Source organism: Quercus lobata, chromosome 4, assembly GCF_001633185.2.
Source record: "Quercus lobata isolate SW786 chromosome 4, ValleyOak3.0 Primary Assembly, whole genome shotgun sequence".
Taxonomy (NCBI): Eukaryota; Viridiplantae; Streptophyta; class Magnoliopsida; order Fagales; family Fagaceae; genus Quercus; species Quercus lobata.
The window spans coordinates 67421643-67438137 of NC_044907.1; the positions used below are offsets into that span (position 1 = coordinate 67421643).

At 33.4% G+C, this 16495-nt stretch overlaps 1 protein-coding gene across 1 annotated transcript; it reads left to right on the forward strand.

The window, feature by feature from the left end:
* The first annotated feature begins 14705 nt into the window (after nucleotides 1-14705).
* Nucleotides 14706-16091, forward strand: LOC115987541 (F-box protein CPR1-like). Its single transcript, XM_031111114.1, has 2 exons — nucleotides 14706-14897; nucleotides 15207-16091. The coding sequence occupies exons 1-2, from the start codon at nucleotides 14788-14790 to the stop codon at nucleotides 15955-15957; spliced, it is 861 nt and encodes a 286-aa protein (XP_030966974.1). The 5' UTR covers nucleotides 14706-14787; the 3' UTR covers nucleotides 15958-16091.
* The last annotated feature ends 404 nt before the right edge of the window (nucleotides 16092-16495 follow it).

Below are 16495 nucleotides of genomic sequence, written 5' to 3' on the forward strand. Positions count from 1 at the left end.
GTTTAAAAGATCAACAAGTTCAGCAAGGTTACACTCTTCTTCAACTTTTAAGAAGTTGATGCTAAGACCGAATTGTAAAGCTGCTCTCACTAAAGAAGTCGTTTTACAAATGGACTTCTCCACACAAACAATTCCCAATTAAACGTAACTATTCGTGCAATATTCATACTGAAAGTAATGATGCGTTCATTACGGAAGACATCAAACTTGTCTCGTTAAATACGGCTCCTTAATAAAGAGATAAAACTTGCTGATAACCCATTTATAAAAAATTAATTAATTAATTAAAAAATAAAAAAACTTGGTGATAATAGATATGTTGGCTCTTGCAGTCACAGTTCAGACTTTTTTTTTAAAATGTAAAGCCAAGGTATTCAATCTTATCGCAAATAAATGAAAGATTCATATCTAATATATATTCATTTAATTAAAATTGTACATCCAAATATAAAACCTTATTCAAATTTTTTTTTTATTGAAAGTTAATTTTGACAAATTCACAATTGGATTACAACTTCTTTTTATATCGTTCATACTTGCAAAATTTTTAGAAAATTAAAAATCAATAGCTATGTCATTAATAAATTGTTTAAATTACAAATTTTTGTAATTTAAAATTATGCATAAAACATAAACTTATAGATCATATAGTAAATAATATTTGATTGACACAAAATTTGACATGTATATTAAAAGCATAAAGAACATATAATTCAATAGTTAGATTTTCAAAATATATAGTAATGTTTATTTTATTGAGTAATATTATAACCTTATACTACAACTAGATTTGTAACTAAACTTTGTCCTTCCTAGAAAGAAGTCAAAACAATTATGAATTTTATTATAAAAACTCACATATTAATGTGAAAATGATTGTGAACACACTTTAATAAAATAATAAATGAGAGTTGAATTACTCTTAACTAGTGCAGGAGATATTACTAATTTTTTTACATTAACTTACAATCACATTTATTGTCACATTAGTTTGTAAGTTTTTTCTTAGAAAAAAAAAAAAAATTGTTAATGGTACTACAAGTTTTAGTACGTAATGCTTGAAAACTAGTGTGGCAATAGATGTGATTGGTGAGCTTCAATCACCTCATTAATGATTGTTGAGTTGTCTCTTTATGATTAGTGACATGTCAGTTGATAAGTTAAATGTAATAAAACTTGTAGTACCCGTAATACTACTCTTTGTAGTAAAACTTGTAGCATTTTAGCATTTCCCTTACTTTTAATGACACATCAGTGTGTATATATATAGTAAAATTTATAATATATCTAATATCACTCTTAAAAATTTTTAATCAGGATGTTTTAAAGTTTGATTATTTCGAAATTAGCTCATAAGCTTGGGACTCCATATATTTATTTGAAATTTAAAAGAATAAAGATCAGAAGAAAAGGGGAAAAGTAGTAAGCCAACAAATGAGACTTGAGTTCTATTAAAATATATGGACTAAGCCAAACACCATTTCAAAGCAACAGTTTTGGTGTGGGTCCATCCTAAACTTGGACCTTGAAGACTATCATCAACTTATTAGGGCATCTCCAGCTGCTTCTCCAAATTTTTGTACTGTTTGGAGGATGAACAGTGACTTTTACCTTTTAGCTACCCACTTTTTCAAATCCACTTTCTAACAGATTCTCTATCTCATTTAAATATTATTTCTTAATTCTTTTTTTATTCTTTCTTTAATCTTTCTTTATTCACTCCCACACAATCACAACAATGCTACTGCCGCTGCCACCACCATTTTAGCTACCCACTTTTTCAAATCTACTTTCTAACAGATTCTCTATCTCATTTAAATATTATTTCTTAATTCTTTTTTTATTCTTTCTTTAATCTTTCTTTATTCACTCCCACACAATCACAACAATGCTACTGCCGCTGCCACCACCATGCCACTACCACTGCACCGCAAACCCACATCAACCACCACCACCATCAATCACCCTACCCCCCACAACCAACATGGCAACCCCCCACCACTACCACCACATCAATCACAAAACCCAACCACTCCCACACCCACACCCACACTCATCTAACCCACCACCACCAAAAAAAAGAAAAAAAAAAGCCACCGCCATAACTCAACTTCCAAAAGCCACAACCCATCAGCCACTACCACACAATCTCCACCATCAACAACACAAACACCACCCATACCCAAATTAATTCAACCAAAAAAATGACCAAAACAACCCACAGCCAAAACTCATCATCAAAAACCGATTAGAAACCCATCACCACCCATGACCTCGCCGATCTCGCCGCCGCAGCAACCACTTCTCCACAAAAACCACGCCGCAACAACCACGCCAATCTGATGGGGTTGTCTCCTTGCCGATTTGAGAGAGAGAGGAAGGAAGTGCTGATGGGTTTCGGGTTTGAAGAGGCCAGTAGAGCTTGCCAGAAGTGGTTTTCTGAAGATTTTGAGGAAGAATCTAATGGTGTGGCCGTGGTGGGGTGTGGCGTTGAGGAAGAAGCTAGGCAATTTTGAGGAAGAAGCTGATGGTTTGGATGAGAGAGAAAGAATAGTAAACTAAAACCACTGTTCAATTTTTAAAGATAAAATAAGAAAATAAAGTTGCTACAGTGTTCTCTAAATTAAGAGAAGCACTGTAGCAACTTCAAACTAAATTTGGAAAAGTTTTGTATTTAGAGAACTGGTTGGAGTGTAAACAGTAGCATTTTATCTCCAAAAAATAGAGATACAACATTTGTTGGAGATGCTCTTAGAGTTTAGGGTGGAGAGAGGAGTTGTCATTTGGTCATAAGTTCAAAAACCAATATTGGCCCTTACATAGAGGTTCAACTTATCCATGTCTAACGTTTGGAGTTAGGGTATAGACAAGCTTGGAAGGGATTATGCAATTAAGTTTGCCTAATCGAATGCATCAAACACACTTGTAGACATCCCATTTTGGGGCATTTGGTTCACTTCATGTTACATCAAAGTGTAACGTTACATTTTTGTAATATTTTTTTGACTAAAAAAGGTAGATTAAATTAAATTATTATAATCTTAGATTCTTGTAATCACACTACCATAATGTCACATTAAGGAATTTGGTTTATTAAATCACATTCCAATCATAATTCAAGAATGTAACATTCATATAATTTATTCATAAAAATTCTTAGAAATAATTATAATTATTATAATAACAAATTGATTGAAAATAGCCTCAACAACAAAAAATGCCAAAATAACCCTTGAACCAAAAAAAAAAACCATTGGAAGACCCAAAATGACCAAATTACCCATAAAACCTCAAAAGAAAAAAAGAACCATTTGAAATCTAAAAAATAACCAAAATACTCATGTAACCTCTAAAATTATCAAAAATACCCTAAATCTAATGAAAATGACTAAAATACCCTCGCAAACTTAAAATGACAACATAGTACTGAAATCTTTAAATGACCGAAATACCTCAAAAATCACTAGAATAACCAAAATACCCATGAAATCACTAAAATGACCAAAATACCCTCGAAATCTCTAAACAACCAAAATATCCTTAAAATCTCTAAAATGACCAAAATAGCCCCAAAAATCTCTAAAATGACCAAGATAGATCCAAAATCTCTAAAATGACCAAAATACCCTTAAAACCACTAGAATGAGCCAAAAAAACTCCGAAACCTTAAAAATGACCAAAATACCCCAAAACATCTTAATGATACACCCTAAAATTGCTAAAATGACCAAAATGCCCTCAAATCTTCTAGAATGAGCAAAAAACTTAAAACCTCTAAAATGACCCAAATACCCACAAAATATAAAAAATGACCATAATGTCCCTATAACCTCAAAATGAAAAAAATATCCCTGAAACCTCAAAATGACCGAAAATGCCCACAAAACCCCTAAAACTAACCAAAATACCCAAAAACTTGTAAAATGACCAAAACTACCTTGAAACCTCTAAAATAACTAAAATTTCCTTGAAATCTCTAAAATCACCAATATATCCTAAAATATTTAAAATGGCCAAAAAAATCCTAGAACCCCAAAAATGACCAAAATTCCAATGAAAACATTAAATGACATAAAATAACCTGAAACATTTGTTTATTTCAAAGGTTTCGAGTATTTTAGGCCAGTTTAAAAGTTTCGAGGTAGTTTAGTCATTCAGATGGTTTTGAGGTATTTTTGGTCATTTTACATGTTTCAAGATATTTTTGGGCATTTTGGAGGTTTCAGGGTTATTTTGGTCATTCAAGAGGTTTAGGTGTATTTTTGGTTGTTTGAAATTTTTGAGGTATTTTGGTCATTTTAATGGTTTCGGGAGTATTTTGGACATTCTAGTGATTTTCAGGAGTATTTTGGTTATTATAGTGGTTTTAGGATTATTTTCATCATTTTAGAGGTTTTAGAGTTATTTTTTCCATTTTAGATGTTTCAAATGTATTCTGGTCATTCTAGTGGTTTTGAGGTATTTTTAGTCATTTTATAGATATTGGGGTACTTTGGTTATTCTAGTGGTTTTGAGAATATTTTTGGTAATTTTAGAGGTTTTGAGGTATTTGCTTCTTTTTTTTTTTTTTTTTTTTTTTTTTTTTTTTTTCATTTTTAAGGTTTTAGAGTATTTTTCATCATTTCAAAGGTTTCAAGGCTTAGAAGTTAGAACTAGTAGAATACGGTAAGTATGCCACTTTGGCCATGTGTGTCCATTATGTACATTTGGCTTAAATTCTCTACTCCTTAAGACCAGAATTAATTGGGTCTGGGGGTTTACTTCTTGACCCAAAACGTGTGAAATTTTAGGTATCAACAATTGTCAAAGCCTGGCCAATCCAGCTTACCGTACAAGCAACTTGGAGATAAACACGATTGAATTTCATTTGACATGCGGAACTTGATCCTCTAACAATTTTTATATTGGGTATCAAAATAATGGAGTGCGAAGTTGTTGCCAAATTTGAAAAGTGAGCTTGTTGAAAATTTTATCCGCAAAATTCCAAAAGTCATTTATTTTAAAAGAAATTTCTATGTCAATTTTTTACTTTGATCAGATTCTCCAAAAAAACAGATACAAAAGTTGAATTTGCTCTGAAGATGGAGTTAATGGATGTTAAGAGCATTCCCATTAACTGTTTTATAAAAATTCCATTTTGACATACCAAAAAACCTACTTTATTATTTTAGTACATCATTTTACAATATCCCATATATCACGTGTTTTATTCTTCAATTCTATATATTAAAATAATATACTAATTCCACAATTCATAATACAAGTACACATCCAATGGGTTGTGGCCACCAACAACAACCACAGCCGCAACCATACAACCATCAGCAAACCCATACTACTACCACAACCATACCACCACCGGCACAAACCTATTAAGAAACCAACAGCCACCACCAGCATAAACCTATTACCAAACTCATACCCACAACAAACCCACAACCACCATTGGCACAAACCCATTGCCATCAACACCACAAACCCATAACCACCACCAGCACAGACCCATAGCCACCAATGCCACAAACTCACAGCTACTACCATTGGAATCCTCCCACAAATTTTTTTTAAAAAAATAAAAATAAAAATAAAATAAAATAGAGAGTGGTTTGAAACCCTAATCCAACCAATCAATCAATGACCCAAAACCTCGACCCATAACCCACACAACGCCGCTGAACACTGACCCAAAATGCCAAATCCACAACCCACACAACCATTGCCGAATCCACCATCAAATCACAAAAAACAAAAACAAAAACAAAAACAAAAACAAAAAAATGATAAAGATTGGCCTGGCTTAATGCTTTAGCCTGGGTTTCGTCGGAGAAGGAGGTAGAGACGTTGAGTAGAAGGGGAGAGAGAGAGCAGAGAAATGGTTAGAGGCTCAGAGCAAGAATGAGAGACAAGGAAGAAAGACAAGGAAATGAGAAAGATAGAAAAAATAAGAAGAAAAGAAAGCAGGCCCCACCTGAATAAAAAAATAATTACGTTTTACAATTCGTGAACAGTGCGATCTCAAATTTGAGATTGCACTGTTCATCAATGCCAAATATTATGGCATTTAAAACGCCTAATGAAAGTGGTTTTTTAGTGTTTGGTGTGTCAAATGCCAAATATTTGGCATTTGACAAACCTGATGAGAATGCTCTAAGATGTATAAGTGTATTTGAAGAACTTTTTTTGCTATTTATTTGATTTTTACCAATAATTTTGTTAAGTAGCCTCAAATTAAACTATTTTCCTTAGTAGCCTTATTTAGAACTCAAGTATTTGATAGTCGAATTCCAATTTAAAGAACTCCACTTTGAAACTCAAGTTCTACTAAAAACTTGAAAAAAAAAAATCTCAACTTAAAGTTTTTCTCTACAGAATTTGGGCCTTTGAGACTCAAGTTACCTCTTGGAAAACAACTCAATCTCACACCAAGCTAAACTAGGAAAGTTAATAGGTGTTTTTCTAACTCATTTTAAGGTCTCTACCAAACATAGGAAAATGAGATCATTTTAAGGGAAATTACACTTTACCACCTTGAACTATACCCATAATTACACTTTACACTCTAAACTTTTCAAATGTAGGTTTTGCACCCTAAACTAACTCTTGTTATACTTTGTATCCTGACGTCAAGCTTGTTGTTAACTTGGACGGAAAAGTATGACATCACGCTAAAATACCAAATTGCCCATCTCCTTAATCTCAAAAATAAAGGAGAAATTACACTTTAACACCCTAAAATATACCCCCGATTACACTTTGAATGATAAACTTTGGATTTCTGTCCAAGTTAACAACAAACTTAACATTAATGTGTAATGCGTAACAATGATTATAGTTTAAATTGCAAAACCAACATTCGAAAAGTTTAAGTATAAAGTATAATTTGGGATATAAACTATAATGCTTTTTGAAAAATAATTCATACATTTTCCAAAACCAGACAACCACTAAAAAACCAAATGTAGTTCTAGAATTATTGAAAGAGTAGTGTTTATTTCACACTTATTATTGCACTATACACACATTTTTTGCATTGAAATTGTAACTTGTAGTCATAATTTCAACTCAAAATCACAATTCAACAATTTTAGTGAAAAAAATATGTATAATTTTATTTTTTATTTTCTGGAGGGAAAAGTTTGTGTATAATTGTGTGTAAAAAAATTTAGAGCCCGTTTGTTTAGGTGTATTGAGAGAGCTAAACGCCCGTTTATCAAATCGCAGAAATCAGCAGATGTTTGGCTGGGCGAAATTTGTGGGATTGCGTTTTTGAATCAGCAGATTTTCATGTTTCAGGAAAGGCAATTTCCCGTTGCGATTTCGATATCGCGCGATTTGCAAATCGTGATTCCGCCAAAATTTTTTGCTGAAAACCAAAAATAGCCTTCAGTCCTCTCCCTTTACTGTTGCATCTCCAATCCTCTCCCTTCACCATATATATCCTCAGTCCTCTGCCTCAACGCATCAACTTCACAAGGATTGGTTCTCTCTTCAACATTTTTGCTCTGCTCCGTGTATCGTCGTTCTTCATTGCAATTCCAGGTAACTATTCTCCATTACCCATCTTTGAATTTATGATAAATATTTGGGCTTTTGGCATGTTGGTTTGCACTATTTGATCTCAAAATATTAGAATTCAAAGATGATTTGTTGTTGTTATTGTTGTTGTTTTTGCTCTGCTCCGTTTATCGTCGTTCCGATCCACCAATTACAAAATCTTAGTAGATAGGGACAAATTTCTATTTGATGTTTAAAGGAGATATGGATTCTATCTTCTTAGCATTAGATAATAGCAATTACACAGTATGATGAATGTTTGCCTCAGAAGAAAATGTTGGAACACTACCCTCTGTGGTTTGCTAGTTTTTGAATGTTTGCCTTAGAGTAATCTTTTAGAAAAGATAAAATGAACTAAAATTGTTGTGCTGTCTTTTGCTCATGGATCTTAACTCTGCTTGGAAACTCAAATTTTAGTGGCCGTAGTGATATATTAGTTGGGTTTTGTGAATTGAGTGGCTGTGATAAAAATTAGATTTTTATGGTTCTGTTGTTAGCACAAGTTAAAGTTTTTGGTGTCCTGTTGCCATTGTGTGTATTAAATCTTATGCAATCATCTTCACATGTCTCTTCCCTTGCTAATAATACTAGAAACAAAAATCACATTTTTGTATAATCTTAGTCTTGACTCATTGACCAACTTATCAATTTGTCTGATTCAGAAATACAAAACACAGCCAAAGAATTTCTCTCCATTTTCAACTTTGTCACCATTCTCTGTTTATCAAAGCTTTCAAGCTTATAAATTTTATCACACGGACCATTTGTATTACCATTTGTAACTTTGTGGCTGTAGAACTTACCTAGGAAACTTACTCCTACTATGCAATTTTCTCATGGGTTTGGCTATAGAACTTGTTGTGTTTGGTTGAACATTAATATTAACAAACTTATATTTTTTTTAGATGGGTAAGCCATCCCAAAATAGCTCAAATGTTAGAGCTCAATGGCCATCAAGAGTAATAACTATCTTTTGTGAAGCTTGTGTGGATAAGGTATTTAAGGGTAATCGACCTAATACCTACTTTAGTAAAAAAGGTTGGACAAATATTATAGCAACTTTTGAAAAGAAAACTGGAAAGGAATATCCTAGGTCGAAGTATAAGCATAAATGGGATAGTTTGAAGAAAGATTGGGTACTTTGGAATAAGTTGAAGGGAAGTGAAACTGGATTGGGATGGGATGTAGTCAAAGGAACAATAGCTGCAACTGATGAGTGGTGGGAGAGGAAACTAATGGTATGTTTTGTATAACCCATTGTACATATTTTGTATTAGTAGATAAACCATGCTATTTGAGTTATTAATGAAAATATTCAAAATTGTAGGAGGTTCCTGAAGCTGCAAAATTTCGAGAGAAAGGTTTGGAGAATGTTGACTTATTAGACATTATGTTTAAGGACATTGCGGCCACAGGAGATTTAGCATGGGCCCCCACCTCAGGTGTGTTACCTGATGATCTTGAGACACCTAAGGAGGGGTTAGGTGATACTTCTGTTGACTCATCTTCTCCAAATGATGATGATGACGTTCATGAAGATGAGACTCCTAATCTCACACAACCACCTAACCCAACACAAAAGAAAGGAAAGAAGCGAGTTTTACCATCATCCACACAGAGTAAAGGGAAGAAAGGAGGAACGGCATTACAATTGATACAACAACTTAGTCGTATTTGTGATGTTGTCGAGTTAAGGAACTCAGCTTTTTCAGTGGAGCCAAGTAGTACTATTCATAATGTCATGGAACGCGTATGCACCTTAGATGGCATTGAGAAGGGTTTCGAAGTCTACCTCATGGCAACACGTATTTTTAAAAAACGAGAGAAGAGAGAGATGTTTGTTGTAATGGAAGAACCATATTTACAACTTCAGTTTCTTCAAGAGGAGGCAAGATTGTTAGGAGGGCACTACTTTGGCACTTAGGGTGTTTTATGTTTTATTCTATGAATAATGTTTTATGGAAGAGAGATGTTTGATATTTTATTGTTTTATCCTTTGAATAATGTGGCTGTTAGGGAGGTCACTACTTTGACACTTAGGTGTTTTATGTTTTATCCTTTGAATAATGTTTTATGGAAGAGAGAGATGTTTTTAATAATTTATTGTTTTATCCTTTGAATAATTTATTGTTTATTCTAGATGGCATTTTTTTGGGTAAAATCTTTATAGTGGTCCAATTGACCTTTTTTCTCATAATTGTTAACACATAGCAACTTCAGCTTTGCAGACAGTATTGAAAAAATGATATAGTTGGTTGTTTCTATTGGAAATCAAGAAAGAAGAAGGTTACGAAAAAAGCATTAAGTTAGACCCAATTGTTACTGGTATATCTTGTTTTAGTTGTAGCTCTTAAATTTATTGTACTAAACTTGAACCTCTAGTCTCTAATTGACTGATGCCATTGTTTCTGGAAGTGTGAATTCTTGGCCTACATGTATTTTACTTTCTACTAGAATTGGTGCTGGTTTTAATTTTGAATATAAAGCTAGAAGTTAATTCTTTTTCTTTTTCTTTTTTCAATTAGTTGTTCTTAACAGGGGTGATTGATTGTGACCAGCACAACATATTTTTTGTACACCCTGTGCCTATTAAATAGTATTGTCTACATTGGTAATGAGTAATTCTTTTCAGGACTGAATTTTTTTTACCAAGTACTTGGGTCTGGCTAAATATCCTTCCTTGGCATCCTTGCTATCCTTTTAAATTTGTATCCTTTGGATTACTTTGCTGCAAATCTGGGTTGATTAACACTACTGCTGGTTTGATCTTTGGCCAAATTATGTGTGTTAAGGAAGTGTAATTGAACACTGCTTGCACTTTACTTTGGAAGATTTAGTTGATGAAACAGTTTTATTTAAAAGCTATTAGATTCTTGCATATTTTCTTTTTATAACAGCCGATCCCATTACATATTTGTACATAGAAACCTTATGTTGCATAAGTTCCAAAATGAATTTCTTCTGTTACTTTTCAATTTCAAGTTTTCGTGACTTAAGAGAATTTTGTGGTTTCAACTTTCAATGCACGTGTATCAAAATTGGAACATCCATTAGAGGACAAACTTATGAATGTTTGTGCAAATTGTTGTGCTTATAGACATGTGAATGCATATCATGTTAGTTACTATTGCTTTTCTTTGACTAGGCTGCTTCTCCTACTCCAATAATTTGCTTTTTAACATTATTATTGCCAAGTGCCAAGGTCTTAGCTTTTGTATTGATGTGATTCAGCAGCCAAAGTGACCATAAAGATTGCTTGGGTTGTTACAAATAGTGTTTTTGTTAATGGTTTTTTAGTTGATCTTTCTTCAATTTTTTCATGTGTTGGAGGTAGTATTGGTGCAGGTCTCACCTGCTTGAACTTATTGAATCAATACAGTCCATTTTCTCATAAATAAGTAGAGAAAATAACACTTCATAATGAAGTTATTATAGATTTTGTTACTTCAGCTGCACTTGGACTACCAAATTTTAAGATGTGAGCTAGTTCGAATAGAGTTACCTTGAGTTACATAGTTTTCAGGTTGTTATAAGTCCATATGGTTTGCAATCTTCCTGGCCTGATGTTAACTAGTATTTTTACATAAAAATGTGATTAATTTCATCACAAATGGTGTAACCTGTTTCTTCTTTTAAATGTTTGGTCATTTTCTTTATTGTGATTTATCTAATTTATTGCTATAATTTTTTAGGTGATATTCCTATGGATTACAATGATCATATTGATAATAGTGATGAAGATCATTCTTATGATGTGGATAACGATGAATATGATGATGAGGAATTATATGAACTTGTTGTTGCTGGATGTCATGTTGCAGTGACATATTATATTAAATATATTGATAAACAACCTTGTAGAGATTCTGAACAAACTGGCTATATGTGGTTGATGGATTGTTTGATGGGTAATGAAACGAAATGTTTAGAATGAAGCCACATGTTTTCCTTCAATTGTGTAGTGTTTTACAACATACATATGGGCTTCAACACACAAGGCATATTAGGCTTGAAGAGTCAGTAGGTATATGTTTAATGATACTTGGACAAGGAGCTTGTTATAGGATGGTTCAAGAAAGATTCCAATGTTCTGGTGAGACTATACATAGACATTTTCATACAGTTCTGAAACACCTTAACATAATGTCAATGGATATCCTCAAGCCTTCTGACCCTACATTTAGTGTAGTTCCAAGACATATACAGAAGAATCCATTGTACATGCCACACTTTCAGGTATTCATTTCATACATTCTAATTTGTTTCTAAACTTTATTTCCTAAGTATCTAAACTCTATATTCTATTTTAGGACTGCATTGATGCCATTGACGGTACACATATCCAAGTTGTTGTCTCGGACGACAAGAAAGCTTCATATTATAATAGAAAGGGCGTGACATCTTTTAATGTGATGGCAGCATGCGATTTTGATTTACTTTTCACATTTGTGATGGCTGGATGGGAGGGTGCAACACATGATACACGTATTTTCTTAGATACTATCCGTCAACAATCTGTCAACTTTCCAAAACCACCACCAGGTATATAAAATTTTTATATATTAAATATGTATGAAGGATATTATTTATGTACATTTTATATTTTTTTTCTTTTACTAGGAAAATATTATTTAGTTGATGCTGGATACCCCTTAAGGAAAGGATATTTGCCACCTTATAAGGGACAGAGGTATCATCTTTCAGATTTTCGACGAGCTGGTCGAGGGAATCACATAGAAGAGAGATTTAATTATGTTCACTCATCACTTAAAAGTGCAATTGAGCGAACTTTTGGAGTGTGGAAGAATAAATGGAAAATTTTGAAGTAAATGCCACCTTATGACATTAAGCACCAAAGAAACATTATAGTTGCTACTTGTGTTTTGCATAATTTTATTAGAAGACATGATAGGGAAGACGAGGGATTCAATTGGGATGAACATGGCTTGGGCAGACCAAGAAGCAATAGTAGTGGAGAAGGTAGTAGCAGACAGGCAAACGTTGAAAATATATAAGATGAGGAGATGAAATTTGTTCGTGACAAAATAGCTCGATCCATTTGCGGGTTGTAAACGATATTTTTATTATTTCTGTTTTGGTTTTTAATTTTTCGGATAAGAACTTTTTATTATTATTATTATAATGGATTTTCTAGTATTGATATTGTTGGCAATTAACATTTTGATATAATTATTTTCCTAATCAGTTTAATATCTTTTTCTTGATGAGTTATTTTTAATATTTTAAATTTGATAAACTTTTCTCCATGAATTTCAACAACAAAAACATCATTATTGTTGTTATTATTAATGTAATTGTTAAGCTTAATTACATATTTTCAATAATAAAAAAACATCAATCACAGGAAAAATGACAATATAACCTTCCAAAAATAGTTAAGTCCTTTTTTGGAATTTATACTCAAAACAGCTATTTTTAAAACAGCTTATCCAAACGCTTAATATGGTTTTAAAAATAGAAAATGCATATTTTCACATTTTTACCAAACACTTATCTGTGGTTTTTAAAATGGAGTTTTCAAAACGCACGTTTTAAAAACGTTAGTTTTAAAAACGCACCTTTTGAAACAGTTTATCCAAACAGGCCCTTAGTAAAAAAAAAATTGTGTAATAATACCATTATCTAAAGACAAAATTAAAAAAAAAAAAGGCGAAAACACTATTTTGATTCCTATATTTTGGAGTCATAGTTAATTTGGTCCCTACATTTTAGTAACAATCAATTTGGTCCCTATTATTTTGAACTTACAATCAATTTGGTTCCCACCGTTAACTCATTAACGGAAAATGCTTACATGGCACACAACATGCATAGTAGGCACACTTAATGCCTACGTGGCCACTGAAAATAACTGTAATAAAATTATTCATCATTTAGAAAATTCCATGTCAGCATTAAACAAAAAACCCAAAGCAGAAAAAAAATAATTTTGAATGGATTATTTTATAAAATTCCTTAGTTTTTCTTGGCAACCAAACACAGAAACCCAAAAACACAAAAATCGAACTCAATCCAGAAAATTCACAATAACCAAATTTTGTTTCAAGAAAATGAACTTGGCATTCGCGTACTAACTCGAACTTATCTTCTCCTCCTTAACCATCTGCAATATTAACACAATACAACACACATAGATCCGTCTCAAAATTTGATAAAACTTGGATTCAAATAAATAATTACACAATAGTGCACAAGAATGCCTCCTTGTAAGGAGGGTGAGAAGGTGGTCTTCTAAAAGCAAAAGGCTTGATGGCTTTATGCTCCTTGGCCTTCTTGGATTCAACCCAAGCAGGTACACAACTTGGCCCAATCAAACTGTAGAGTTTTTGAGCCATTGGATTCAACCTTAGCAAATAGCACCACCGCCAACATTCTCTCTCGAGAAGTTTCTCAAGAGGAAAAAGACCACTTCCACTAATGCCTTTGTTGATGTGGATTTGGTTATTATGAATTCTCTGAGTTGATTTTTGTCTTTCTAGATTGTTGTATTTGGCTGCCAAGAAAGAGCAAGAACAAACGGGACTCACTTTTTTTTTTTGGCTTAATGTGGATTTTTTTTTTAATTTTTAATTTTTTTTATACAAGATAAAAATTTTACTATAATCTAATTTATGTGTATATATATATGTGAAATTCTCTCTTAGAGACTTAAACCCCGATCCTTACCCCCCACACCTTACAAGCACTTATACTTGTGTAGTGATCATCGCACCAAAGGTGTGCGATGATAATTTTTTATTTAATACTGACATTGCATTTTTGAATGATAAATAATTTTTTTTGAGAGATGCTACGTCTATAATATTTTTATAACAAATCACAAGTGGTTAGTTGTTATTGGTTCAAATTTTAAACTAATGCTAAGATTACTTTTTTGCCCCAATAATAACAACTAGTAACAACTTGTCACTTAGGATTTGTTGTAAAAATGTTGTAAATATATTATTTCTCAATTTTTTATTATTATTTTAGTAGCCACGTAAGCATTAAGTGTGCTTATTGTGCATGCCGTGTGCCACATAAGCATTTTTCGTTAATAAGTTAACGGTAAGGACTAAATTAATGACAAGTTCAAAATAATAAAAACCAAATTAACTGTTACTAAAATATGGGGAACAAATTGACTTGGCTTCGTAGTGCCAGTCTACCAGAGGAGAAGAGCAGTGGAACTGAAATAAGTCTGTTTAGGTTACCGTTTTGGTCCAATCCCAAATGGGAGAAGCACGTCCACAACAACCGATTCTCCGACAAGGCTATCTTCCGTACGACATCGTACTGAACATCCTGGCAAGACTACCTGTGAAATCAGTCATAAGATTCAGGTGCATATCTAAATCCTACAACTCCTCAATCACCAACCCCAATTTCATCTCCACCCACCTTAAAAACATCAAGGATTCCCATGATAATGATAATGAAAATGATAATGGTTTTGTCATACACATGCCCTCTGACAACATTGGTTTTCAAAGACCAGTTTGTACGGTCGCTTTAGACCGCACTTTTGACAGGATTTCCGAGCTTGGAATCCCCTTTGATTTTCATTATATCTATACCCAAATAGTTGGTTCCTGCAATGGCTTGTTGTGTTTCGCCAATTCCGCTAATGTTGTATATTTGTGGAACCCCAGCATTAGAATGTTCAAGAGGTTGCCTGATACTTGCTTAGGACAGTTAAAAGGCGTTACGCTCGGATTCTCGTATCATCCCGAGAATAATGACTACAAGGTTGTGAGGATTTCCTGTTTGTCTTTGTTTACACATGAGATTGAGGTGTACACGTTAAGTTCGGATTCGTGGAGGAGTGTTGGAACCACCAGTTTGACAGCAACCAATGTTATGTTCTATGATAAAAACCATCCTTTGCCAATCCCATTGGTTAATGGAGCTTTGCACTGGGTGTCAAATGCCGTAGAAGGTGAAGAGAATCACTGGAGTAGGATGATTATGGCTTTTGATGTCAATAGCGAGCGATTCAGAGAGCTAGCACTGCCTGATGGGTCTGTTGATGAGAACACCTTCCAGAGATTTCTTGCATTGTTCAAGGGGAAATTGGCTTTACTTGCGTGGGAACATAGGGAACAACCTGGCACCCAATACTCCATATGGATGATGAAGGAGTACGGCGTGATTGAGTCTTGGAATAAACTCTTTGTTGTACCATTTGAAAGAGTAGCTCATTGCATTGCCTTTACCGAGTATGGTTCGCTTCTGGTTTGCTACATCAATGATCAAGCAGAGGTGCAGGGATTTAAGTTTGTATTAGTTGACACTGAAACTCTACATGAGAAGAAGGATCCTGATATCCAACATTATTCATCTGTAGCTACTTTCATGGAGAGTCTTGTTTTATTTGATGGAGCAAACGTGGTATCTTACTAAGCATATGGCGGAGTGTATATAAGAAGTGAAGTAATTATTGGTATGGACGAATTGAAACCTTTGTTATTCCTTATCCTTTTAGTAGTAGGCATGTTTGTCTTGCTAAAAGCTTGATTTTTACCCAGGTTTACATATCCTTTTGTGGCTACTATATATTAGTATTTGATACTTGTATGGATGGTTTTTGTGCACATATCAAAGTAGGACAGCATTAACAAAAAACAATATTTGGCCAACATAATCATTTTTTGCTTGTGTGTCTCTCTGGTAGTGTTACAAAGAGCTACATTAGAGCTCTCCTGACTTCAATTTAAAAGAAAAAATGACCAGAAAAACAGGAGAATATAAGAAGCCCTAAAACTGAGATAATTGAGAAGGAGAAGCTGAGTGCCTGTCAAGTGAGACTGTTACCATTCCATGCTCTTGTTCTTGCTCCCTTGGTTCAAGCTACATGGTCTTTGTTGGTTCCTATACTACATTTTAACCATAATTTCAATGATCAGAAGCTAATTTATATAACAGAGAGTCGGTTCCAAGA